Source organism: Idiotropiscis lumnitzeri, chromosome 4 (assembly GCF_059441095.1).
Source record: "Idiotropiscis lumnitzeri isolate Australia: NSW breed Sydney's pygmy pipehorse chromosome 4, RoL_Ilum_1.0, whole genome shotgun sequence".
NCBI lineage: Eukaryota > Metazoa > Chordata > Actinopteri > Syngnathiformes > Syngnathidae > Idiotropiscis > Idiotropiscis lumnitzeri.
Window position 1 is genome coordinate 9,228,567 of NC_142394.1, and position 16,332 is coordinate 9,244,898.

Below are 16,332 nucleotides of genomic sequence, written 5' to 3' on the forward strand. Positions count from 1 at the left end.
TCAAATAAAGAGATCAGATAAAATCTTGATTCAATAGTTCGAGTGTGTGAATACAGTTGTATTAATGGAAGTATAAACAAGTTTCATGTCACAGGTTTGTGTTACTGCTTATAGCTGCTAAATGTTTATTGCGTACATTGTTTCCTACTGTCTAATAGGGTGATAATAAATTATGGGTTTTACCCATTAGTCAAACAGGAGATATCAAAACTGGCCAGGCATTCCAAAAATATCATCATCGCTATCCATCAATTTTCTACAACACTCACTATTTACTGAAATGTTGGTTGTGTTATCATAATTATGGAAGTTACTCGCTTCTTAGAACACCACTGTAAACTCTAGTACGTTGTTGATCACTCGTGTAAAAAGCAGGTAATGCAAGATTTAAACTTCGCAGGAGGCAGCTGACTTTACACTAGGTGGCTGCGTCTGCGGGATGGAGTCGGGCGACTGACTCGTGCTGTGGATGGATTTCCGGTTGGTTTCCATGGCAACAGCAGACACCATGGAACACTCGTAAGCATGATTACGTTTGGCCCACGTCTCTGTTTCTTCTGACTGGTTCCGGTTTTCTCCTGACGGAAAGGCAACACAAATATATTCTGGGAGCCACCTCCGTCGGACACACACACAGTATTGCTTCTTAGTACCTGCCTCTGATGAGCAGGATGGACATACTTCCCTCCTGGGACAACCTGTTGCCGGGAGGGTTCTTCCTTTTGGGTCATTGTTCACTGCGGTGTAGACCTGCAGAGTCAGACAGTGATCAACTAAGAGAGCGCTGCACAAAAAACATGGACGCTTGCCATAGGTGACCTGGGTGCTACAATGATGACTAGAATGCCCATGTGGTACGCGATCTTGTCTCCAGAGTGGGGAGGCCTACAAAGACTGTCTTTGAAAATAATAGCACTCCATTTTGGAAGGACGCTGTATTAGCCCCCAGTGCTTCCATGGCCTGCTAATATGCTCACCTGATGCACGGCGTCCTTGCTGATCTCCAACACGTCCTCGTCTGACACGCTGGTCTCGCTTACGTTATCTGCCGAGGTCTGCTTGCGGAAGAGTCCTCGAGTTCTTCACATAAGAAGATGAAGGGCTGTTTTAAAAATTTGGGTACCCTCTTAAATCACATTAAGTAATAAATGAATGAGTACGGTCATGGAGCCAAGTGGCGACTGCACAGATCTCAACTGGCAGAGATTGCGTTTACAGTCAGGTTATACCTGAGGTGTGGGACTCGAGTCACATGACTTGACTTAAGACAGACTCACATTGTCACTTTTATGACATGCTTGCTTAAAAAAAAAAAACTCAAGTAGATGTCTTGGTATTCGCATACTTGACTTGAACTGCTTACATATTTACATTTCAAATCAAGTACACTTCCAGAGTGCAAAATGGCTCGTGTACGAGTATAAAGTATGTCGTAACTCAGCATGAATCTATGACTTGACATATGACATACTTCGCTCTAGTAAGACTGGAGACTCATGATTTGCACGTACAATATCTGATTTACTGCCATCTCTGGATTATACACTTTGTCATGAAAATCAACAACCTTGTGAATGTAATTCTATGTAAGAGCTGGATCGAAAAGTGTTCCTTTACAGATGAATAGAGAAACCGAATTTGTCTTAGCACAGTTTTTAATACCAAACATGTACTGGTGTAGCTTTACATAGATTTCGATAGTAAATCCATTGCTTGTGTATTCTCTCTGAATTTGACGGTGCGTTTAGGTAAGTCAGTTTTAAAACCACGGTGTTTCTTCAGTGGCTCATATGCAGCAAGGGGATTCTTTCGCACCCCCTCCATAGCAAAGACACTGAAGCACCAAACTCAAAAAGAGTACACTTGCAGTCAAGTGCAGAATGCAATTTGAGGCCGAGCTACTGGCGGCCACGCAGGGTCATACCTCAGCAGCTCCATTTTGTCGCAGCGAAATGGTCTATTTTGATGCGTAATTGCTGTCGAACAAGCTAAACCAAGCATGTAATTGAAAGCGTGCCACTTCCACAGACGGGTACTGGGGGCATTGTGACCAAGGCAAAGGCAAGGACGGAAGTGTGAGGTGGGGGCGAGTCGAGAGTGTATGGCGAGCGCAGACAGCCTCGTTGGTAAGCCGGCAAAACAACAGCAAAGCAAATCAGCTACTTAGTAACAGCTCGGGCGGAAATAAAAGGGAGTGGATGTTCCAGCTGTGTCGTCACTCAGCTATGCGATGCTGCTACATGCTGCCACATGATGCCTCCTTGCTCCCATCACGGGGCTCATTTCAGCCCAATTTTTATAGATAGATTTCATGCGTTTTCTTTCATCATTGGAGAAGTCTCACATGAATGATAACAAAGCACTGCTTATACAGTAATGGTAAATACTATGTTTCCTCAATATATTTAGTTTTGTTAAATGAAACCTCTAAAGTTGAACGCTGCTGAAATCGGTTAGTTATAAAGTTGCTCCAATTCCATCCAATTGCATTGTCCACAATCATACCATTTTTTGGTAAGTTGTGTAAATTGTGAAAGAAATAAAGATCTATTAACTCCAATAACCATCATCAAAATGAATCATGTACAAGTTTACCTTGCCATGCAGCTGGGCGCATGAATCCACAGGTTCTTCATTTTAATCATTTTGAAAAGGTTCCAACTAAAGTATTGACTGTAGTTCTAATTTTTGCCCTCCTTAATTTATTTTTTGGGTTCCTTTTTTTTCCCTCCTTAGAGAATGGTAAAGATTGTTAAACAAAGGCAAAACAGCTAATAATGATAATTTTAAATAAAATCTAGACGCAACACACACACCTGCAGCAGTAGGTGACACAGGCGGCGATGGAAAGCAGGCAAAGCAGGAGTACCATGCAGGAAGCGACTGCTATGTTCCTGCGCTTCTCCTCCTCGGCCTGCTGAAGCTCCCACCATTCCAAGTCACTGAACTGACAGCGCTCGCCCATGTAGCCCGCCATACAGCTGCAACAAGTGAACATTGAACAGCCAATTACCATAAACACCATCTTTTGCTGAGATAATTATTCCTGGCAGACTAATACCGTCAAAAAGTATGGATGAATAAAGGTTTTATTATTGTGCTTGCACTTTGCACAGGTATAGGATACTTGTGCATTATCTTTTTAAAATCAAATGACTATGCTTGTGTCTGTATATATTTAAGTGTAACGATACACAGTCTAACCATATTTTCCGACATGATTTTCAATGGCTTTATAATTTAGCTGTATGTTTCATGGAACAATACTGACCTCTAGTGGTTAAGATTATCCATTACAAAAAGGAGCCTTTCTTTAAGGGAGGTTTTGGATCAGTTCCAGTAGATGTCAAGATAAGATAAAAAAAAAAAAAAAAGGTGAATTACTTGCAAGCATAGGACTCCACCTCAGGGAAGTAGAAGCAAATGCCCTGGTACAAGCAGTATGATTCATGGGTGGAGGGGCAACTCTCCACAGAGGGGTGGCTAGTCGACATCAATGGCGGCGTTTTGCGTATATCTGTAATCAAAAAAAAAAAAAAAAGAAAAACATGATGACATGGAATGATACCTTCATTGGCTGCAAACACACCTTCACATGTCAGTCTGTTGCCGTGGTAACCAGCCAAGCACTAGCAGAATAAAGTTTGTATTTAAGCAGTCAGCATTTCTATCACAGTTGTAGCCATCCAGTTTATTTTCAATATCTAGAATTGAGCATCAATATCAAAGTAAAATGTAGTATAATGTACTATTACACGCGATGGACAAAAGTATTGGGACATTACAATTTCAGCATTTGTGAAATCTGTGTTGGCACACCCTTTCATTTCATGGCAAAATGGTTAAAAAAAAATAGGGGGCAGGGGCGTTTCGGTTGGTGATTGTTCAACTCCCACATTTTTCCTGGTGAAGAGGTACAACTCCAAACTGTTGCGCTTGCTGATGCAATATTGGTGTAAAATACCCACCCACACATAAATGTCCATCACCGGCGAAACCTTCTAGACAAGAGCAGGCCGGGTTGCCAGCATTCATATGACACTTGGCGTTGGGCCCGCATGGTCCTGCCGAATAACACTGGTGCTTATCTGTGGGACACATAATTACATAAATCGGTGTCACAATTGAAAGGAACAGCTTTCAATATTTTTTCATCTATGCTGTTTTTACCGGACACCATCTTGTCTGTGAATGTCCTCGCGTCAACTTCAAATGTGGTTCTGTTAGAGGGTGTGTAGGGTGTTCTTTCATCTTTCAGTGTTTTGTCTGGGAGGGATGTCACACCCGTGGGCTTGTGGTCTAACCCTAACCCTGTAAAAACTGAGAGTGAAACATTCACACTTACAGTACAGACCTTGTCCCAAACTCAATACATTCTTAAAATAAATATTTGTTTACATGCTGTACCTGGTTTAGCAAGTGGATGCACCACCACGACGGACGCAGGTTGGATCAGGTCACCAAGGTGACGTTGCATTTCTCTCCCTGTCCGCTTGTGCACACTCATCAGCTGCCGCTGCTCCCTGTCCACTAACCATAACCGGTCCTCAAACACGGCCAGGTCAAACGGCCGGCCTGGCCCAGTTGAAAGAGCAAATACGGAAAGTCAGTGATACGGGTGAGCGTCAGTCATTGGGCACAGCTTAAAAAAAAAAAAAAAAAAAAGACCTCACCTACTTGGTTCTCTAACAGGATTTGTCGTTTAGAACCATCTAGCGCGCAGGTCTCTACCCTGCTCCCGTCGCACCAAAACAGACGATCCTCTGTAAAGTCGAGTGTCAGACCACCAGGTGACACCAGGTTTGTGTTTGCGATCACGGTGCGCTCCATCCCGTATAAAGAGCAGCTTTCCACTGCAGGTTGCTGTCCGATATCCGCCCAGAACAACTTCCTCAAAAAAAAAAAAGAAAGAAACCAAGTGTAGAATAGATGACATTTCAAATCAGTACATATAAATATTTTTTTTCAAGAATTTAGCAATAGGGTTTGTTGTCAAACTCACTTTTCCAGAGGATGAACTGTGATGGATGTTGGCTTGTCGAGTCCATTGCTCACTACAGCTGTCACGTTGAGGCCATCCAACGTACTGCTGACCACTCTTGACTGTCTGGCAGTGTGACATTCAAATCCTTGACTTTAAGAGTTCCTCATCCTTTACAAGTGCAAAAACTGGGGACCACTCAAAAATGACATACAAATGTGTAGAATTGCATACATTAATACAGGAGTTGAAAATATACTACAAACTGTGATCCCAAAACAGTTCCATATCCTTTCCAACTCACCTTCTATTTCCCTTATAAATAAATTGTTTACAGATTATTTGATTTGAAGAATATTACCAGAAGTGTGCATAGACATGCACACTGGCGAAATGCTCCAACTTCCACTTCCACTAAAAATAGAGGCTTTTTATTTTTAGCCAATCAAGATTTTAGATTCAACACTCTATTTGTGAAGGCAAAGAGTGACGTCAGCAGTTTTACAATTGATTCATCTGAGCTGCTCAAAATGCAATCCATAAATACACGTAGTTGGCAGTGCAAGAGACGACAGATGTCGGACATTATTTAAAGTTAGAAATGAGAAATGAAAATGTCTTTTTTAACTTGCTTAATGTAATTTTAAAATTGTCCATCTATGTACCTCGTAACAGTCCAGTAAATTATGCGATGGATCCAATCGACAGCCAGCCCGTTATTCGAGTCTGGACCGTTGGCGATGATTCGTCGTCTGGTCCCGCCGTTCATATCGACCCGTTCGATGTTTTTCTGGGATGTGCTGACAAAGTACACCTTAATGACGTGATGAAAGAGCAAATTGAGTACACATTTACTGCGACCAAAATATCAAACACATTAAAAAAAACTGCTTGTACGCAGTTACAAGATCTATCCACGAGATGTCACTGTATGCCCACGATGAAACTGGACCCTTGTGAGTTGTGCCATTCAATTACAATATCTGTACAGTTTTCCTTAACTGTTATTTTAAGTGTTTTTTCTTACATGGTTTGACACTGGGTCATAATCCAAAGAGACAATGGCTCCTCTGGGTTCATTCACAAGTATTTGGCCTTCAGTCCCATCACTGTTTATTCTCTGCACGGCCACCAGACTGCCAACAAGCAGATATGGTGGTGGTCCTAAAACAAAAAACAAATGACCATATGTGCAAGCTTAAATGAGCACACGTAGATAAGAAGTGTTAATCATCTGCTTCACAATAATAGTGTGACTCACCAGAGGCAATGCATCTCTGGCCGTCTTGCTGGAGCTGGTAACCGGGCAGACAATCACATCTCCACCTAGTGGGGGAGATCGCGACGCACAGCTGACTGCAGCCCCCTTTGTCTGCAGAGGAGCATCCTGCAACAATAAAAATAGCAATACTGTAGTCCTGCCTGTCATTATTACCGTTACAGGTAAGTTGTAGCCTTTGAATGCTTATTTTCCTCAAGTGACATTGATTCATCTAAACATCCGTCCATCCAATCTCGACTGCTCATCCGGGGTTGGGTCATGGGGGCAGCAGCTTTAACATGGAAGCTCAGACTTCCCTCCCCTAGCCACTAATTTCACCTCTTTCCGCGGGATCTCAAAGCGTTCCCAGGCCAGCTGGGAGACATAGTCTCTCCAGCAGCGTGACTTAGATTGTGCTCGCGGCCTCCTGCCGGTGGGACATGCCCGGAACTACCTCACCAGGGAGGCGTCCGGGAGGCATCCAAACCAGATGCCCAAGTCACCTCATCTGGCTCCTCTCGACGTGGAGGAGCAGCAGATCAACTCTGAGTCCCTCCCGGATGACCGTACTTCTTACCCTATCACTAAGGGAGAGGACGGACACCCTGCGGAGGAAACCCATTTCGGCCACTTCTATCTGGTAATCCATATATACAACTATAGTAAAACAGGGCAGCCGTGGCCAAGTGGTTAAGGTATTGCTATCTATGTAAAGCGCTTTGTCACAGCTGCAGCTGTTGTGAAATGCGCTATACAAATAAAGTTGTATTATATTGTGGTGTCCTTGCGCATGACACAGATATCCTGAACTGCTCTCCGCACTTAAGTAGCTCTAGTGTGTGCCACTGACGGTGTGTCTTTGCTGTGTCCACTATTGTGATGGGAAAAACTCAGAGGTCAAGTTTTATTTATGTGTGTATACATGACAAATAAAGGTTATTCTTCTCTTCTACTTATTTTTCTTCAAAGAAATCACAAATTGTGTTTTGGAAAAAAAAAAAAACCAAGAGACTGAAACATTCACACTGATGACTGAACCAAACCCTAACGCATAGGTGTCAAACTCAAGACCTGGAGGCCCGCTTTCCTGCATGCTTTCAACCTCTCCTGGCTGCAACACACCTGATTCAAATGATCAGCTCATCAGCAAGCTCTGAAGAAGTATCCTGCTCATTCGGATCAGGTGTGTTGCATCCGGGAGAGATGGAAAACATGCAGAAAAGCGGCCCTCGACGACAGGAGTTTGTCACCTGTGCACTAATGGAACCCAAGGCCTAATCTTAACCACCTTAACACAAACCCAACCACTCATCATCAACCTACCCAAGACCTAACAAGTGTACTGTTATATTTAACCATTCCTTTTATTTCATTTACTTTGTACTGATTCATTACCCAGACATTGGTACCTGTACAAGCCTGTCCGTCTTGGTTTAATATGGAACCCTTTGGACAAACACATGCAGGCCCCTCGTCCGTTGCTAGGCAACCATGACCACACTCTGTGGCGTTGCCTTCGCAGGTTATTATCTCTGATGAGAGGAAATGAACACGTTAAAAAATACAGAAACGTTACATTCGATAAAGGGTGCTAAAGGATGCAGCATGCATGGGATTTGATATGTTTGGGGGGTTTTTTCACAGCCAGGTATTGCTAAGTTGTGGAGTCTAACGAGCAACAAGCTCCTTATGTAAAAATCTCTTTATGAAGTCATCTTGTAATCCAATAGAAATAGGTGAAAGTGTGGTGGCAAGCAGCCTACGATGTAATCTTACCTCACACAGGACGTGGAAATCAAGTACACAATAGTAATTCAATCATTGGTTTTACATTCTATATCCACAGGGGTCTTTTGGCTCGTTAACATGGCGAAGGTCATCTGCTAAACAGTTTAGACCACTGGTCAAATACGGTCCCTATCACGGGTGTCGCTTAAAATTTCTAATCCCTTTCATCATTTAAGATTAGGGGGAAAGGAACAGCTCTTTATGCTACGTAGTAAATGACTCCCAAGTTCCAAATGAGCTCAGTATCACATTTTATTTTTATGTGCGTAAATCAATGTTTTGTCTCGAACGAGCAATGGGTTGCTCCCATACAATGTCAAATCAATCGTGACACAGCGTTTTTATTGATGCTGAGGTGTTAAAGTTGTCTGCACTGTACATCAAACAAACAAGTGTCCCAACACTATACCTCTGCATGTTTTTTTATCGGGTAGAAGGGCATATCCGTTGGGGCAGGTACAGAAATAAGAGCCTGGGATGTTCTCACAGCCAAGAGAACAGCCATGGTTCCACTGGGCACATTCGTTGATATCTAAGGAAAACAGTATTTAAATGTTGAGTGTAAGAAAGAATTCCACTGGGCTCACTCACAAACACATTTTGGGAAATAGGCAGCTCACAGAAAATGTACTTGGTAAGGTAGGTAGGCCCTCCAGAGACCCAACTATTTGTAAGCAACGTTATAACAAGCCCATTTTGAATAACCTTTAGTGTGGCGTCTTAAATAAAAATCTTACCTTCGCAGTAGACGCCTTGCTTACTGAGAGCAAAGCCTTGGCTGCACTTACAAACTCCCTGCTCAGCTGTACTTGAGCACACATTGACGCAGTTGCCGCTCTGTTCATCGCATCCTGATTGATACGAGTTAGCGTTAATATTGTATCAAGGTTTACAGCATTACAAGAAATAATACAGCTTGATTATATGTTGAAAACCTGGAAGCGGCGATGGTGAGTCCGCCATTGGCTGCTTGTCTGGATGAACCACTTTGATATCAATCGGGACCTTTGCCATTTGTTTTAGGTTGACATCCAAAACCTCGCCGCCTGTGTACTTGTTTACTCGTTTTATTGCTCGGGATGTGGCATCGGTGTAATATAAGCGTTTGTGGAAAAGTGCTATTCCCAATGAATCAGACCTGAGCAAATAAGAGAGAAGACGTGAGAAGCACACAAGTGAAAAAAAGTGAAGTTATTGAATAGAACTGAAAAGTGTGTTTACTGAAGGGACTGATCTATGATGTGTAGGGCTTTGCCGTTATAGTCTGAGGAGGCAATGGCGCTTTCTCCTTCCTGACCAAACTGTACCCAGAACAGTCTTCTGTCTTTGTGGTCGACGGACAGTGCCTTCAACTGCTGTGAGCTTTTGATCAGCGTCATTTTCGCTTGTCCTGTAAGGTCACACCGATGGATGCTTGGGGTCATTGCACCCGACAGCCAAAACAAAAACCTGTAAAGCAGTATTTGTTTGCTGATTTGTTCGTTTAGGAAAGTTACGCATGTAGAAACAACTTTGCAATTGTCATATATTTCTAAAACACTGTCTTCAGCGATTATCCAAAGGTGTGCTCTGTGTGTTTTGATCATTTATTTATCTATTTATCCCCAATATGCGAGGTAAATGGCCAAAGCCGACAACTGTAAATTTTTAGCCTGTTGAATATTTATGATGGCAAATCTTTACGCACCACAGACTGCAAGATTTTGTCAGAAAACGGAACCATCACCAATAAGTGACCTGAACAAATCTTGAGTGCACATATCAATAATCGGGACAAATTTTAAAATGTACCCTCCCTTTTAATCAAACTGTGTAGACAACATTATTATGTCTGTGCTTTGGTGTGAATTTCCCCTCCTTGATCTGCTCAGAAAACTGCGTTAAACCGGTTCAATATTTTCAATGGCAAATCCTTACATCTTGTGGGGAGGCACAGACTCTGTGATTATGACGTGAAACAAAATGATAGCCAATAAGGAGGCTTGCAATAGCAAGCGCTGTTGCCAGACAAAAAAAAGAGGAGCAACTGGCTGTGTTTAGTCTTTATAACGTCTCTCACAAGTCAGTTTGTGTCATAAAAGTTGACTGGTGTTACCGTTTAATGGGTTCAATCACAATCGAGTTTGGCTGAGTCAAGTGCCTCACGAGAGTCCTTTCATTTTTCCCGTTCGTATCCATCCTTTTGATTCTGCCCTTTTCCCTGCTCGTCCAGTACACCGCATTCAAAATCCAGTCCACAGCGAGGCCTGAGACGTGTTTGTCAGATGAGTACAGTTTCTGAAGAAGAAAACGAACGAGCAGTTTGTGTCATTCCAAGGACAAACCAAACGAGCTTCTTACCACGGTGTTGCTCATCATTGAACAAAACAAATGGGGGGGAAAAAAATCAGCCCCATTGTTCGTATGAGTGTACCTCATTTAATTGGAATGACTGGATTGTTACAAGACACTCCCCCAATCATAGCTCCAATGTCACCTGTCTGTGCAAGCCTCTCATGGATGACTTGTAGATAATTCCAGCGTGCTTGTCCGCCCAGTAGATTTGTTCCTCGCTGAAATGGAAGTCAAGCAGAATGGAAGATGCCACCCCAGCAATCAGCCGTCTCTGATTCTTCCCATCCAGGTCCATTCGGTGTATGGCTTTACCATGGCCGAAGATCAGGAAGGGCTGCAAAGCTTAACACAAGACATTGTTTTCAACTGTCTGTCTAATAGCAGCTTCAAATTCAAGACTGCAATGTGTCCACGTACTAGCTGGTTTGTGAATGAAGCCTTGGTCTTTACAAACAAATGATAGTCGACTGCATTCATTTAGTATGTCGGGAGAACTGTGGCAACAAAAATTTCATATATATTCCAGCAGTGTTGGAAAAAGAATTATTGAGGTCGCCTCACTAGTGGCAGACCTTGACATATGCTGTGTTTGCTCTGTTGTTCTATCATGGTAATATCACTCCGTGCAACCATGGATACTGCCTAGACTCTGTGGAATGAAAAATAAACGATGAGCAAACAACATAATTAAATTGAGGTTCATGAGACGGTCAACATTATTCTTGAATTTGTAGGTTGCATACATCCACAACTATGAGAGGGCATGTAAAATTTTTGGGGGGCGAATGTTGGCAGTCTACTTGCCTAAAAACCAAAGACCAACTTGTCTGTGTTGTGCAGGCATCTTCAGTGAGGTGATTGATTTCCCGTCCTACAATAGCGACCTAAGTCAAATTTGTATGAAAAAGTGGAATGCTCTTCTAGGTCATGAATACAGCATTTACTCAATCAATTAAAAAACTGAAAATATGTCATGAAATATTCCCAACGGCGAAACGTTGTATGTCAGTATCGTCGTGAATTAGAGGATCCCCGTATTGCCTTGGCGATGTCTACTTGTATATCTTGTGACTGATTACGTTCCATATTCACTGAAACACTACAACAATAGCAAAACAGTTACCGCAGCATTTCAGTAGTGAAGCACCTTTGCGGAAAACAGCTGCATGCTTTGAATGGGGGGAAAAAAGAAAACACAATCTGGTGGTCAAACTTGAAAGTAATTACAAGGAATCCTGAGCCTATGCTATAAATATGAAACAATCAAATGGAAAACAGTATGGCGGTTATTAAACATTCTAATATTGTCGGAAATCAAGGACCCCTGTATTGGCAGTTAAGGTTGAGCAATATATTAACAATGCCGGTGTAATTGTACATGTATTTGTACTTGCTTTGTTGTTATGGTTCATAGGGAAACATATTAGTTCACACTTTGGTCACTCATCTACTGAGTAAACAAACACAGCGGAGCTCAGGCCAGTGGACATTAAGGTTAACAGTGTACAGTATAATACAGTGCCGTGTGGAACTTTAGATATTCAGCAAATGTATAGATATATTTTTTTAGGGGAGAAAATAACTTGTAATATTTAAAAGAACAGAGTAATATTTTTCCAAGTTATAGTTGTTATGTTATGATATATATTCAGGTTGGGGGAGGAACGGAATACATGTACTTGGATTATGTCATCAGGATACAAAAAAAATGTATTCCGTTGCGGGAAAAAACCCCAATTAGATCACGAGTACATTATTAAAAATAGGGATTATTTTTTTTTAGGATTATATTTTTTATTTGCACCATGTCCTGCTTTCAAACTTGCAGTTCAAGTGACTTTTTCCGGGATTGACCAGCGTAACAAGTAGAATAAGTGGTCCCAGTATAGCTCAGGACCATTGCTCAAAGGTTTTCCCCAGAGCCGGCCAAATTTGTTATGTCATCATAATTAATTGCAATTCGAACTCTCTCCAAAATATGCCATAATTTGTAGACACACATTTTCTGAGATATTGCCATTTCAATTTAGATTTTCTTCAAAATATACTGTGATATTGACAAACATGGCAGAAAATGCCATTATACCATTAAAAACAATAAAAGCAAGGATAGGAAAGATGTTATGTGAGGGAGGCAGGCTATTTTCAAGTCGTTTAAATGGTTCAAGTAAGTCAAGACCGACTGAACGACTTGCCATCAAGTGTCATTTTGTATTTGTGTAATTATGTATGTGAAAATGCATTTTCTGAACCCCAAACGGTTTTATATTCTTTCCTAATGTACATTTTCTTTGTACATTTTGTATCAATAAAAAGCATACTATTTAGCAAATCTAAATTGATTAAAAATATAATTTTGAGCCCTATTATTGTGCAGATCTCAAAACTTAATAATTAGTGGTACAAAATTGAGCAAATAACATTGGTGCGAATATAAATATTTAATACATGTTTGAGATTAAGCTCTTCATCATGATGACGTCAGCTGTTCCGTCATCTTATTTTATGCATGGATACGTATTGATTGCAATTCAACATTTCTGTTCATAGCTGTTGGCAATCCAGCCAACGCGGTTCTAAGCAAACTTTTTTCAAAAATCAAGTGACCATCAAAGCACTTATTTCTCGAGAGAAAGAGAGAGTGAGAGAGAGAGAGAGAGAGAGAGAGAATCGTATATTTGGTATTGAATTTAAGTGAGTGAAAAGTATTTTGGTGCTTGGATTATTTTAGTGGGTACATTTTAAAACAAGTAACTACCTGGTAAATGTATCAGAATACATTTTTGAAGTAACCCTGGCAACCGTGATACATAACATTAAACAAGTGAATAATGTCGTATCTTCAAAAGTGAATTTCCAAAGTACATCTTTATTCTTCTTCATTCTTTGTACTAGTACACATTTTATTCTTAAAAATATGCCTGTATTCTCAATTAAATAGGACATAATTTTCAAAAATATATCTATTTTCCCCTTCATTCATATATGTGCGATATAACACAATCATATAAAATCTCTTAATTGGTCAGAAGCTAAGGTAGTGTAGAGTGAGTGGTTTATTACGTTTGTTTAACTGGCACAACGTGGGTAATTTTTTTTTTTTTAAATATTACAACATAATTTATTGCAAATTATTTTTGTGGTCCCCAAGCTTGTGGGGTCCCTGGACCTCAGTTTGAGAGCCATTGCATTTGATAATACGGTGCTCATGAAATGTCCAAAGAGTGGACATTTAACCCAAAACGAACACTTACCATAGCATGCCAAGAAGATGCAATACAATTATTAGTTTTTAATTTAATTGTGAAACTAACTCACCCCAACAGCTGCCGTTTCTGCCCGCCCGTGTCAACCTCTCGTCCCAGCATGCCGTGCTCAGGGCCAAGGTGCCGCTATTTTGCACCGTGAGACAGATCAACGCCGCCGTGAGTGTCGCAGAAAACATAATCCTGTTCACTTTGCCTCAGGCATTCCCGCAAATAACACCAGCGTCAAAGAATTTCCCTGAGCGAAGCGACATTTGCGCCCGGGCCGTTTGCATGTCACCCGGTGATGAGCGATAGGTGGGGGAGACAGCACGGCCTCACAAATGAGGAGGTGTCTCAAAGTGAAGATGCTACAAAATAGTGTTAGTATCCTGCGTCGGCCTCCATGCTGCCAGTCTGTTTTGGAAGCAAAGATTGAAATTCCTGACACCCGCTTGGTAAATTTTGCACATACAACCCCAGCGCTTGAGCGAAACCTCCTTTAAGTCAGTGTTCCGGGCAGAATGTGGAAAATGCCAGCAATGAGGTTGGGCCCTGGAGAAAGGTCCCACACAATAACAATTTGGCCTCACACCTCCCCCCTGGGAGACATGCCCCTTCTCCGTGTAGATTCCTGATTGTCTGGGAGAGTTAAATGACGAGTCAGTTTGGTTTTTAGGGTCAAATTCCATCCATGCATCCATCTTCGAAAGGCTTTGTCCTCAGAAATGCCACAAAAGGTACTGTATAGGTACGGAAATAATGAAGATCATATCATAACCTCACAGAACATATTTGTTCTGTATATCACGGTATGTTGCTGGCATAGATGAACACGGATACATATGCAGTTGATAGATAAATGATTTCCAACCAATTGAGTTTAATTGGATAATAGGTTGGGAATCAGTGGTGTACTGCATTTCCTGTTCAGGGCCATTTGTGACCTTGAGCCTATCCCAGTGTACTTGGAGCTTGAGGGGGAACACACACTGGACTGGTTGCCAGCCAATTGCAGGGCACATATTAATTAACCAATTAACCATTCACATCCACTTTTGACAGTAATGTTGATGTTTAGTGAACACGATGTATCTCCATTCTAGCATCCGTTTTCTAATAGTGTTTGCTCTCAGTAGGGTCACGGGTTAGCTGGAGCCTAACCTAGCTCATTCTTTTGCAGAGAGAAGCGATATACACAATGGACTGATCGTGAATCAATAACCTCTCCACCGAGACACCATCCAGCCATGTTCCACTCACAAATTTAGTTCATTTGAAATCTGGACAGGTTTGTTGCAATTTTTGCCATTTATTGGAAGGGCATTTAAAATGTTCTGCCTGTCACTATAAATAGATGAACGCAGATACATGTTCATAATATAATGATTTGGGCTTGTTAAGTGAAATTGGATAATTGGTTGGGAGGTGAAAAACTCAGTCATACAGAGGGGCTCGGACAAGAGCTGGAGATGAGGTGGCTTGCTCATCTGTTTAGGATACCTCCCTTGTGTTCTAGCCACAAACAAGTGGGAGGCGGCCCTGGAAAACATCCTGGTCATATCGGAGAGACTGTCTTCCGGCTGCCTTGGGAACAACTCGGAGAACACCTGGAAGTGCTGCAAGAAGTGGCTGAAGAGAGGGAAGTCTGGGCTTCTCTGCTTTGGTGACCCTGCGACCCAGCCCCACATAAGTGGATAAGAATGGATGGATCACGATTCTAGGTTCCAGGATAAGATGGACGGAGTCAATCCTAGCTGACTCTTTGGTGAGAGAAGGTTACACCTTGGCCTGATCACCAGACGATAACCATCCGTTTTATCCTCAATAGGGGGTTACAGGTGTGCTGGAATCTATTCCAGCTGACTTTGGGCGTGAACAGTGCCCCAGAACCCGGGGGTGGTCAACAGCCAATAGCATACAGATGAATAACCATTCACGCTCACATTCACACCTATGGACAATTTTGAGTCCTCAATGAGAATAGCTTGTTTGCGGAATGTGGGAGCAAGCCGGAGTACCCACAGAAAAGCCATGCAAGCATGGGATGAGCATGCAAATTCCACACAGCAGGCTCGGAGCTTGAGATCTAAACCCTGGACGTCAGAACTGTGAGATAGACGTGTGAACCACCAGGGTCAAATTCAACTTTGGTCAACTCCGATTCCTAAATGACATGCACTTACTAATACCACAAACAATAGACTGGTTTTGTGACACCAGAGTGTCAAATAGTCCCCGAGGTTCCCGGAATGAGTAATTTCTAGAGAACGGCATGGGCTCAGCGCATTATCCTTAATTGTTTAGAGAACAAGCAGCAAATGTCAGGGAGCAAACCCTCTATTCATAGCTGTTGTGACTGCGAGTCATTGTCAGCTCCCGAGTCACCAGTAACTTCGTAGAGCAGCACTGGAAGATTTACGCAGCTCAATTAGTCTCTTAGTTCAGCAGTGGCCCAAGCGATGACCTTTTCTCACAATTCTTTGTCCTCCTCCCACGATAAATGATGAACAATGAATGCGGTAATATGTTGGCTCTGTCTCACTTTTAGGCTGTTTGAGGCATCACTGCAGTCACATTTCTTCTTCATCATTCAGGAAAAGGCTCAATCCAAACTCTTTAGGTCGAATAACACTTTTTATTGTTCTAGAATCCCAAACTTTATGCTCCCTAGCATGGCATTTTTTTTAAAACTTTTGGGTCCAGGGAGATCATCATGGAAA

The 16,332-nt window shown here is 42.0% G+C and overlaps 1 protein-coding gene across 1 annotated transcript; it reads right to left on the reverse strand.

Annotated features, from left to right (window-relative positions):
* Positions 1 to 38: 38 nt before the first annotated feature.
* Positions 39 to 13,960, reverse strand: egf (epidermal growth factor). Its single transcript, XM_088294159.1, has 21 exons — positions 13,683 to 13,960; positions 10,507 to 10,706; positions 10,126 to 10,307; positions 9,252 to 9,479; positions 8,966 to 9,168; positions 8,768 to 8,881; positions 8,440 to 8,562; positions 7,652 to 7,774; positions 6,243 to 6,368; positions 6,009 to 6,145; positions 5,647 to 5,795; positions 5,003 to 5,107; positions 4,674 to 4,891; positions 4,408 to 4,575; positions 4,171 to 4,311; positions 3,969 to 4,088; positions 3,385 to 3,517; positions 2,817 to 2,981; positions 978 to 1,080; positions 654 to 750; positions 39 to 578 (listed from the first exon to the last, which is right to left on the reverse strand). The coding sequence occupies exons 1-21, from the start codon at positions 13,807 to 13,809 to the stop codon at positions 388 to 390; spliced, it is 3,153 nt and encodes a 1,050-aa protein (XP_088150285.1). The 5' UTR covers positions 13,810 to 13,960; the 3' UTR covers positions 39 to 387.
* Between the last annotated feature and the right edge of the window lie 2,372 nt (positions 13,961 to 16,332).